The sequence below is a fragment of the Strix uralensis genome, chromosome 1 (assembly GCF_047716275.1).
Source record: "Strix uralensis isolate ZFMK-TIS-50842 chromosome 1, bStrUra1, whole genome shotgun sequence".
In the NCBI taxonomy this organism is placed as follows: domain Eukaryota; kingdom Metazoa; phylum Chordata; class Aves; order Strigiformes; family Strigidae; genus Strix; species Strix uralensis.
Window position 1 is genome coordinate 134,327,897 of NC_133972.1, and position 10,469 is coordinate 134,338,365.

The window sequence follows — 10,469 nt, forward strand, 5'->3', positions numbered from 1 at the left end:
GGACTTTTGTTTTAAATTCAGCATAGCGAACAGAGCTTTGCTGATGTTTGGAAATGCTTGTTTTTCATTAGGAAGATGCACTCAATTTATCAGTTCCACGTCAGAGGAGGAGGAGACGAAGAAAGATTGAAATTGAGGCTGAGCGAGCTGCCAAAAGGAGAAATCTTATGGAAATGGTTGCCCAGTTACGTGAGTCTCAGGTGGTCTCAGAAAATGGACAAGAAAAGGTTGTAGATTTATCAAAGGCCTCACGAGAGGCAACAAGTTCTACCTCAAATTTTTCATCTGTTACTTCAAAGTTTATCTTGCCTACTGTCTCCACACCCGTGTCTGATGCCTTTAAAACTCAAATGGAGCTGCTGCAAGCAGGTCTTTCACGCACACCCACAAGGCATCTACTAAACGGCTCTTTAATAGATGGAGAACCACCCATGAAGAGGAGGAGAGGAAGGAGGAAAAATGTAGAAGGGCTTGATCTGTTATTTATGAGCAACAAACGGACATCATTGACTGTAGTAAGACAGCAACCTTTTTGTCTCATATTTGTTCTTCTGTGTCTAGTACTTTCTGAATGTGAGTTTAAAGTGTTGTTACACTCTCCCTAATAGTAACGTACAGTTTTTACCCAACCAGCTTTTGCTTTGTGTTTAGAGCTGTTACTTTTGAACCAAACAAAATGTTGTTCACATCAAGTTTTTACTCCTTCAAAAAGACTTTTTTTTTAAACAACATATAATGTATTTATAACAACATACGTTTTGAAGCTTAAGTATGTCTTACTGTGTAGAAGTGGGAAGGTGTTGGGGGCCGTTAACTGGAAATGCGCAAAAACAGCTCTGTCTTTAGCTGTTATGTTCTTTAATGTTCAAGGATGCTAAACTTACAAAATTCCCTAATGCAACAGTATTGCTTTACATACTATGAATATTTAAACCCCATTAACTCTTGCATATGCAAAATCTCCTTGAGCATTTAGCTTTAGTCTCTGAAATTATTTCTCCCAAGTAACTGTTCCCTTGAAGTGAGAATTAATACAGATATTAATGTTCTCAGGAGGATGCAGAAGTGACCAAAGCTTTTGAAGAAGATATGGAAGCCCTACCAGCAAGGAACATTCCATCTCCTGGTCAACTGGACCCAGACACTCGCATCCCTGTAATCAATCTAGAGGATGGGACCAGGCTGGTGGGAGAGGATGCTCCTAAGAACAAGGATTTATTTGAATGGCTTAAGCTGCATCCTACTTACGCTGTAGATATGCCAAGTTATGTACCAGTAAGTATGTGATTCTAAAAGCATTGTTGTATTATATTAATACAGAAGTTAGTTTTACAGAAGTCAAAGTGAATTTCCTCACATTGGGCATAGTCATTGGATTTTGTAACTGTTGGTTTTCTGTAGATGTTTTCAGCCACACTTACTATAATATTTAAAAACCCAAGTGGCACTAGGGTTTATGGGTTGCTTTTCCTTTCTTAATATTAGTATATAACAATGTGTTAAAACAGTGATTGTGTTAAGCTCTGCAGAATTTATTCATCTGATAAGAAAAAAAGATTTTTCTGAGATAATCTGAGCGTAATTGGTCCCTTCTTAAAATTGTTATGAGGAGTTCCATGATTAGTGATCTTTGTCAAGAAAATGAAGAACTAAAAAGCAATACATATCTCTTCTTTCCAGAAGAGTGCAGATGTGCTGTTTTCCCCATTTCAGAAGCCGAAACAAAAACGACACAGATGTCGAAACCCTAATAAACTGGATATAAACACCTTGACAGGAGAAGAAAGGGTACCTGTTGTAAATAAACGAAATGGAAAGAAGGTAAAAATTAAGTTAGTTTGCTGGAGGTCTTTAATAATGTCTTTAAATGCGTAAAGCAGGTTTTCTACTCCAAGCTTTCTTTTTAAAAGTTTAATAATTTGGTGCTGGCAGTTATTCTTACTGGAATGTACCACACAGTTCCTGTAATTCCTTCTTTGCTCTTCTGATATGTTCATATTAATCACTTGAGTAAATAACTCCTACTTTTTGTATCTGTATAGCCCATTGTTTCCTTCAATCAGATACGAATTTCATTAGTAGCCCTGCCTAAGCTGCAGCATTTTACTATGTTTTTTTAAAACAGGATCTTCTCAATTCTGGGATCATTAGCTGGTTTCTATGTAGTCTTCCACAGTCTGAACAGGAAGTCTTTACTGCCCTCCTTCAGAGATGAAAGTGCACAGATAGAAAATGTCCATATAAATAGTTGTTTGGTTTTGGTCGGTTTGTTTGGGTTTTTTTTAAAGTATTAACCTTGTCTTTTGCATTAGATGGGTGGAGCTATGGCCCCTCCAATGAAGGACTTGCCAAGATGGCTGGAAGAAAATCCTGAATTTGCTGTTGCTCCAGATTGGACTGACATTGTTAAACAGTCTGTAAGTGAAACTCTCATTCCATGCTTCACTGTAGATTATAGCACGGGAAAGCTGAAGGCTGTGTAAATTAATTATTAAGTTTTTATCTTGTAGCTGCTTTTAAGCTGAGGAAATTGTAGTGTCTGGGTGGGAGTTACCCAGCTCGGGGAGGATGGTGATAGGAGGCTGCTGCAGAAGGGGTTTGAAGTACACTCGAAAAATCAACTGCAGTAAGGCAGACTTCAGCACTTGTTTTGCATTATTTCTTTCTTAAAAGCAACAATCCTTAATAAACACAGGTATTCATACATTAGGAACTATTAAGAAGATACTTGTCATATTCGTAAGAGAAATAAAATTCATCATCTTGGTAACAGGCACTGTCAAAGGATTAGGTTTTTTGCCTTTTATTTTACAATAGTTCTTTGAAAATAAAGGGTACAATTCTGCAAGTACTCATTTTAATAAAATATTCTATACCAAAGTTCATTGTGAAGTACAAAGGTATAAACTTGTAACTGCAGTATTATCAGGTGGTGGTTTTTTTGATGAAGCTACAGAGTTTGTGTGTGTTGTTTTACTGTTGTGTTTAAATGTAAAAAAGTCTGTGACACTGCTTTCTTCAGTTTTTCTTATATGTTCCACTGCCATTCACTTTAGTAGCTAGCTAGTCACAATTTGCCAGGGTTGAAAAACAAACCACTTACGGAGTATGCTGAAATCCCTTCTGTTTCTCCCATCGTCATCAGTTAACTGCTGAAAGCTATAAAAACTGATTGAGAATAAAGCTTGGTTTTTCACATCCCCTTTTCAGGGTTTTGTTCCGGAGTCCATGTTTGACCGTCTTCTCACTGGACCTGTTGTGAGGGAGGAAGGAGCAAGCAGAAGAGGAAGAAGGCCAAAAAGTGAAATTGCCAAAGCAGCTGCAGCAGCTGCTGCTGTAGCATCAACTTCGGGAATCAACCCACTACTAATGAACAGTCTGTTTGCTGGAATGGACCTCACAAGCCTCCAGAACCTACAGAACCTGCAGTCTCTCCAGCTCGCAGGCCTCATGGGCTTCCCACCAGGGCTAGCAACAGCTGCTGCTGCTGGGGGGGATGCTAAAAATCCAGCTGCCATGTTGCCTCTGATGTTGCCAGGGATGGCAGGATTGCCCAATATGTTTGGACTAAGCGGATTGTTGAATAACCCGATAACGGCTACTACTGGAAATGCCACTACTGCTTCCGGTCAAGGAGAGACTGAGGATGGCGCTTCAAAAGCTGAAGAGAAGAAAAATGAGAATGAAGAGGAGAACAAAGACTCTGAGAAAAGCACAGACACTGTTTCTGCTACTGACTCTGCGAATGGATCTGTCAGTGCTGCTACTGCGGCGACTACCGCCACTGCCACCACTACCACCACCACCAACACTGGATTGCCCACAAACCCTCTGGCCTTCAATCCTTTCCTGCTGTCTACCATGGCTCCTGGCCTCTTCTATCCATCTATGTTTCTACCTCCAGGACTGGGAGGATTGACTCTGCCCGGTTTCCCAGCACTAGCAGGACTTCAGAACGCAGTGGGCTCCAACGAAGAGAAGGCTACTGACAAAACTGAAGGAACTGCCTTTAAAGATGAAGAAAATCTCGAAGGCAGTGATGCAGAGGAGAGCCTTGATAAAACTGCAGATTCCTCCGTTTTAGAAGATGAAATAGCACAGGGTGAAGAATTAGACTCACTTGATGGGGGGGAAGAAATAGAAAACAATGAAAATGATGAATAACCAGTACCAGTTACAGTTAAAGTGTTTTAAACTTTTGACAAGTGGTAGTCCTACTGTTTACACTCACAGTTAATGTCCATACTTAGTTTTTATAAGCTGTTCTGTAACATAGTGTAGCAAAAAAAAAAAAGTTCAAGTCATGTTATACAGATGTGTCAAAAGGTATCTTGGTCATTAAGTATTGTGCAGTGCATTATTTATTATCCCTAGGAGAGATGAAATTTGAGAGGTGATCATGTCTTTTTAAGGAAATTGACATAATGCTCTGCTTTTTTTTTCTTTTGGTACCATTGGTATTATGAATTAAGCAGCAATTTGTAATCAAGTGGCACTAATAGAAGGAAGTGCTGCTTAAAGGAAGGATGAAGTTATATATTTAATTTTTTATTTTTATTTTTTTTTTGCTGTGAAGGTCAAGATGAAATTTACCATACATATCGTACTCGCGCTTCATTTTGACTGTATGGGAGTTCACCCGCTCACATGCGCGCACACACCCACACACACACTCTCTTTCTGACAATCTTCATGATAGTGTGAATGTCTCTGTCTTGAGACACAGCAATAATAAGGCAGCTGTTGAATGTGAAGAGTACCTTTTGGAAATTAACCCGCGGAGAAGGTTCTTACAGGATAAAGCTACAGTTTAATCGTCTCGTGATCTTGTAATGCACTGGTATAAACAAAAAGAAAAAAATCAGGTACCTTTTTTTAAATTAAAGGACTTTGTTACTTTAGCCACAAAGCTAAACAGCATTACCTCAACTCTAAACTAGCCTTGAAGTTTACAGACATGACTTTGTAAATGTATTGTTTTTCTTTGTTGTGATGTCTTTTTATTTTTTTTCTTTGGAAACTGCTATCATGTAAGATAAGATGTAAATTGCTGCCAACTGTAGTAATGATGCTTTTAATAAAAGTGACCCATGATATGCAGAGATGTAATTATAGAATGTAGTGTTTAGGGACGTCAGAACTGATGTTCACTTTCTGTATTTGCATTGTGGCTTTTTCACAGCATTTTTCTGCTATATTCTTTATAGATTAGTGGCTTTAAATGCTGGACTGATCATCTTCAAGGGACTAGGCAGGAAGAAAAACCTTGAATTACCTTCATATTTTCCACTCTTAAGTAACTCTACAGAAATGCACACTAAAAACCCTACTTTACTCCTTCAAAGAGCCATGAGAGGCTGAGAATACTTTAAAATGTGTTCAGCATGTGATAATGTGGTACACTAAAGAACAAAAGGGCAAAAGAAAAATGAGGCTTTAATAGGCACAATATCTAGGTCATTTATCCTTGGTTAATGGGTAGAAAAACACAATGCTGTAGTGACAGCAAGGGATACAAAGGCTCTGTGGTATCCTGTAGACCAGAGCTTGTGATGCCAGAAACCACTGTGTCAAACAACCTACATGAAACTAAAACTGACCCACTTTTCATAAAAACCAGTGTCTCTTCTGGAGAGCTACCGATTTGTACCCTTTTGTGACCTTTTGATATTCGAGATAATGTGCCATTTGAGAACTTCTGTTTTCACAGTGTTGTCACCTTGACACACGCATACACAACCATCTCGAGAGTGAGGATGAAAGGTTAGATTTTCAGTGGAGTACATGAAAAATTAGCTATTTGAGTAGCCAGCTGTGGGTGGACCCCCGTCTTAGGACTAATATTATCTGTGCCTTTGGAATGCTGAAGAGTTGCAAACCTTGCTCTCAAGTCCACTGTGAATTTGCACCAGAGCTCAAATGGACAAGTATTGCGAGGCCAAAATTCGGTCCTGAGGGGGATGTATGAAACGGGGTGAACTTGGCCTGAAAAGAATGTTTCATGAATGATGAAAGTAGATGCAAAATGAAGGCCTAGGAAGTGAATTCTGTGTGAATGAATCACAGGCACACACTGCTGAAATGAATAGATGTCAGGATGTCTTGTACTACCACTTAAATAGATCATACGGAGTTAATGAAGGTCAGGAAGGATTCCCCCTGCCATGTACATCACTGAATGGTTGACGAGGAGTGTTATTTCTGCTTCTTTCTGAAACATCACATGTAGGCCACAACAAAAAGTGAGAGGTTGAAAGCTAAGGTACACTGACTTGATGAGGTGTGTTACCTACTCTGAATTTGAGCTGTTATTTAAGTTGTTTAAATGCCTCATGTCTTATTTTCTCTTCTACCTATAGAATTCCCACTGTAAGAGTCGGTAGGTGCTTCCTGTGTATGTATTCCACATACTGGTACCAAATAGCTTTTTTTTTTTTAATTCAGTTTTATAATTCCCAGCAAAGATTTACACAGACTAATGATATCCCTTGGGAGGGCCCTTTTTAATTGGCAAGGCTACAAATTATATTGTTAAATGCCATCCTAACCCCCTTTTTTCTAACACCCTTCCTCTGTCAAAATTGAGGAAATTCTGGTAACCACCTATTTTTGCCTACAGGTTTTTGGCACGGAAGCATCCAAGTTATGGTGTAGGGTGTCCAAGCAACAAAGTGAATCTCACCCTTATTACAAGCATTCCTCCATAACAGTATTACTCATCTACCTTTCCTAATCAAAGAAAAAATGAAAGTAGTGTTGCAACAGAATGAATGCCATGGTAATGGAGGAGCCTCTATACTCTGTGCTTTCTGAACAGCCTTGCTTCCTACAAGCCAAGCAGACCACTCACCTGTTGAAAAGAAGGTGACATTTGATTTCTGGAAGGGATATGGGCCCCTGGTATGAAAAATGGAGTGGGGGGATTGCCATCTAATGTCCGAGAAATGTATTACATGAAAATATGAAGGTTTTTCTTTGATTTGACACAGAGTTTTTACATGTTAATTATTGCAAAGATTCTTAAGGAGTTTAAAAGTGTGTCTGAATGAATAAAAGCTTATGTGAGTAAGATGCTTAGATCAGATACTATTCTGCACTTGATTCACTGCTGGAGGACCCTTTACGTCCATCTTGACGAGAAGCTTTTTTTTTTTTTGCCACCAACCATTTTTTGCTGGACTTCCTAATGGTCATGGAAATGTTAATGGGGTTATCAAGGAATACAAATGACTTCATTTGTTGCTTTCAAGAAGAAAGTTCCTGTGTCAAAATATAGCAATAGTCTGCATGCTCACACAGCCTTTTCTGTGTGCATGGTGCCAGGGAAACAACAAAGCAACAAATCTGCTCAGGCTTTTAAAAGACATATTTTTTAAGAACTGAACTATAAAGGAGAACCAGTTCAAGTATGAGTGTTGTGAACTGTCACTGATGAAATAGGACGAATCCCTAAACTAGTCCCAGGTATCTTCTCTCAGCTTCAGTCTCTTGTTTCGTATCAGTGTCAAATGTCAAAGTATACTGCTTATTGGAATAACACACTTCTGTTGAAGACCTTTGCCACTGAGTACAGCAAAGAGCAAAATGAGCCCTTTCTCATTGAGGGGCGGTGCGTAATAGATTGTATTTCTGGTATTAAGTCTTCCCATTGCATTTCATAGCGCAGACATTTAGGACTCCTGATGCTCTGCACCGCACATTTCAGCTACCTCTGTATCCTTAACATCAGGCTTGAGGTCTGGTAACGTTGGGGCATCTGAGGGCTCTCAGTCCTGCTGCCTCCAAACTCTTCCATGGGGGCCTGAAAGGTGCCAGCCTGTGAATGTTTTCTGACTCCACTCACTGGGAGAGAGTGCTGGCAGCAGGGTTTGCTGTATGTGCTGTGTAAATAACCTGTTGTACCCCTCTTTGGCTTCAAGTAATGATGCCTTGGAGAGACCTGAAGTTGGCTTCTTACATAAACAATGTTCCAGACATCCATTCTAATCACTAGCTTGAGTCAGCTGTTCTGAGGAAAACACGTGAAGGAAACAAAATTTTAAGGATTGACAGTTGCTGTGATCAAAGTTGGGGAAGCAATCAAAAACCTCCTTTTCAATGTAAGGTGAATGTCCCAGCTCAGTCTGCCTGCAGTTTTAGGTGACAGATTTGATGCGTAATAGCAAATATTTAGGATAACATGGACTATAGTGCAAAAATATATTTTCTAAAGGGGGATAAATCCACATCACTGAATGGTTTTGGTTTTCCAACTTTTATAGATTGCTGTCAGCTATTTATGTTGCAGTAGCTCATTGCTGGTAGTTTCCAATCTGTTATTTGTACTCCCTCAGTCTTTGCTTAAAAAATTTAGATAGCAGTAATAGCTGCAAGTCAGAGACTTCATTAAATCCTGATAATTGTAGTCTATGTTAAAAACCCAAACCATCCATTTTAGAAAGTTTGCTTGGAGTATGTAGATGCAAGCATTGTTAATTGGGGGCTCACCGCAGAAGCTCCTTTTTTCTTTTATTTCCAACTTTTTATACATGAGGCTTATTAACCTAAGGGACAACATAGAGACGTTGGACCATGGATTCATCAATCTTTTGGGCAGTTGCATCTGTAAACCGAATGGCAGGCAAACTGTAAGGTTTAAAACGTTTACTAATGGTGTGCTATGCGGGCGATGAGCAGTCAGCTCTGACACCAGAGCTTTTGCAGCTCTTCTTGGACGATGCTTTGACCTTCCAGTTTTTGGGAAGTCCCGGGAACCTGTGAGCTTTGCAGGCGTAGGAGTTGGGAGCAGCAGCCGCCTGGTCTGCGCTATCGGTCTCCTCCCACAGGGCTTCTGCTATTGTTGGGCCTGGGGAAGGATTTGCATATCTGTGAGCGCAGAGCTAATGTCGCTCCCTCTGCTCAGAGGCCCTGCAAGGAAACCACGATCCTTTCCTTTACTCCCCCCCCCCCCCCCTTTTTTTTTTTTTCTAAGGGCCAGTACAAAATAAGAGACGGCCATTGTATTTCACTGCAGCAGTATTGTTCTGCACCAGACAAAGATGGCATATTTCTCCGATCCATAGTTTCTGCTCCTTCAGCCATGGCTGGCTACTGATGAGCAGCTGTGCAGACTCTGAATAGCCTAAGGCATTTCCTAAAACCATTAAAAATATGAATTTTCCCCAAACATATGCCAAACCCCTCCCAAAAATATGTGGCAGGAGGGGGGAAGCAAAGCCTTTGCTCTTTGTCCAGAATACGTTTTCCTGAAATCAAACTTCTAAGGCATGCCCACTTTCAGAGAAAGCATGTAAGTTCTCTCAAACATATCAGTTGATTCCTGAATGACTTATATAAGTCCTGTTTAGAAGAGTATTTTAAAAGAATAAATGTTTTTCCATGTTTTCTTCAAGGGTTTTTGTGAAGGAAGGATGTGGAAGTGAAAGGTTTAAACTAAGCTGTATAATTTTGTTCTATAAGCTGGACAGGTGCTCGTAATAAATAGTTGAAGAAAATTTCAAAATCAGTCCTGTTCCTCATCTGCCATGCATCTGACATTTCCAAAATATCATTTTGGGCTGTCACTGTAAGGACATGCTTTTTCTTCCCAGTCATCTTCAAGTTCTCAACCAGACTGGCCATCTTCTGCTGTCTCAGTCTGCAGCAGGCTTGCCATCTGCTATATGGCTAATCAATTCACAAAGGTGCTGCTGGGCAGTGCAGACTCCCTGTCCTCTGCCAATATTTTCTGGAAGTTGTCAAACATAGCTGAATTTGTTCTCAGCTGTCACAAGCATCACATTGATTCCAGCTTGTAGCACGCTAGTGACCAGTGGGGTATGCGCTTTGTTTTGCAAGCAGCATTTGCTCTTTTGTGCCCGTTTGATTAGGCTGGAGCTATCACTGGAGTCTGAGGGAGCGTGTCTCTTGGTCGCAGGTAAAAGGTGCTCTTTGACTGTTTTAAGTTGCCTACTCACAAGTTTGAAGGGTGAGCCTGTGGGTGAATCAGCAGACCAGGACTCCAGATTCAATTTCTAATTCTGTCTGCTTCCCTGAGGCAGTTGCTTTAATTGCAGTTTCCAATCTTCAGAATGGAGAATGACACTTGCCTTCTTCACAGAGATGTTGTGAGGCTAATGTTAGCAACAATCATGCGGTACTCAAACCACCCTGATTAGGACTGCCTGGGTAAGAGACTTCAGCTCATCCTTGAACATGACAATCTTCATTACATCTCGGGCTGTCGTAATACAGCCCCCCTCAGTCAATTGCTGCCACTGTACGGTGGAGAACCTGCTACCCCACTGTGAGATACCAAATCTGTCAGCTTCTCTATGCTGCCTCCTGCTTCCACTTAAAACTGTGTGCCAAGCTTTGGGTCTTGCTTCTCGTTGTTCCATTGAGTCCCGTTTTGAGGGCAGGGCTATGGCTACGGCTTCCACTGTGCAACTTGCTACCGCTCAACCTTGAGGCCACTTGCTGTTTGGACT

General features: G+C 40.5%; 1 protein-coding gene across 5 annotated transcripts in view; it reads left to right on the forward strand.

The window, feature by feature from the left end:
- The window catches only part of CHD7 (chromodomain helicase DNA binding protein 7), a 135,304-nt gene extending 130,204 nt beyond the window's left edge, over positions 1-5,100 (forward strand). For 4 of the 5 annotated variants that reach the window (XM_074881820.1, XM_074881812.1, XM_074881829.1 and 1 more), the window contains 5 exons: positions 72-515; positions 1,054-1,275; positions 1,681-1,821; positions 2,313-2,417; positions 3,211-5,100. In XM_074881820.1, the coding sequence (XP_074737921.1) occupies positions 72-515; positions 1,054-1,275; positions 1,681-1,821; positions 2,313-2,417; positions 3,211-4,164 (1,866 nt within the window). In that variant the 3' untranslated portion in view covers positions 4,165-5,100. The remainder of the gene's footprint in view (positions 1-71; positions 516-1,053; positions 1,276-1,680; positions 1,822-2,312; positions 2,418-3,210) is intronic. The other variant, XM_074881839.1, reaches the window with a different exon arrangement.
- The last annotated feature ends 5,369 nt before the right edge of the window (positions 5,101-10,469 follow it).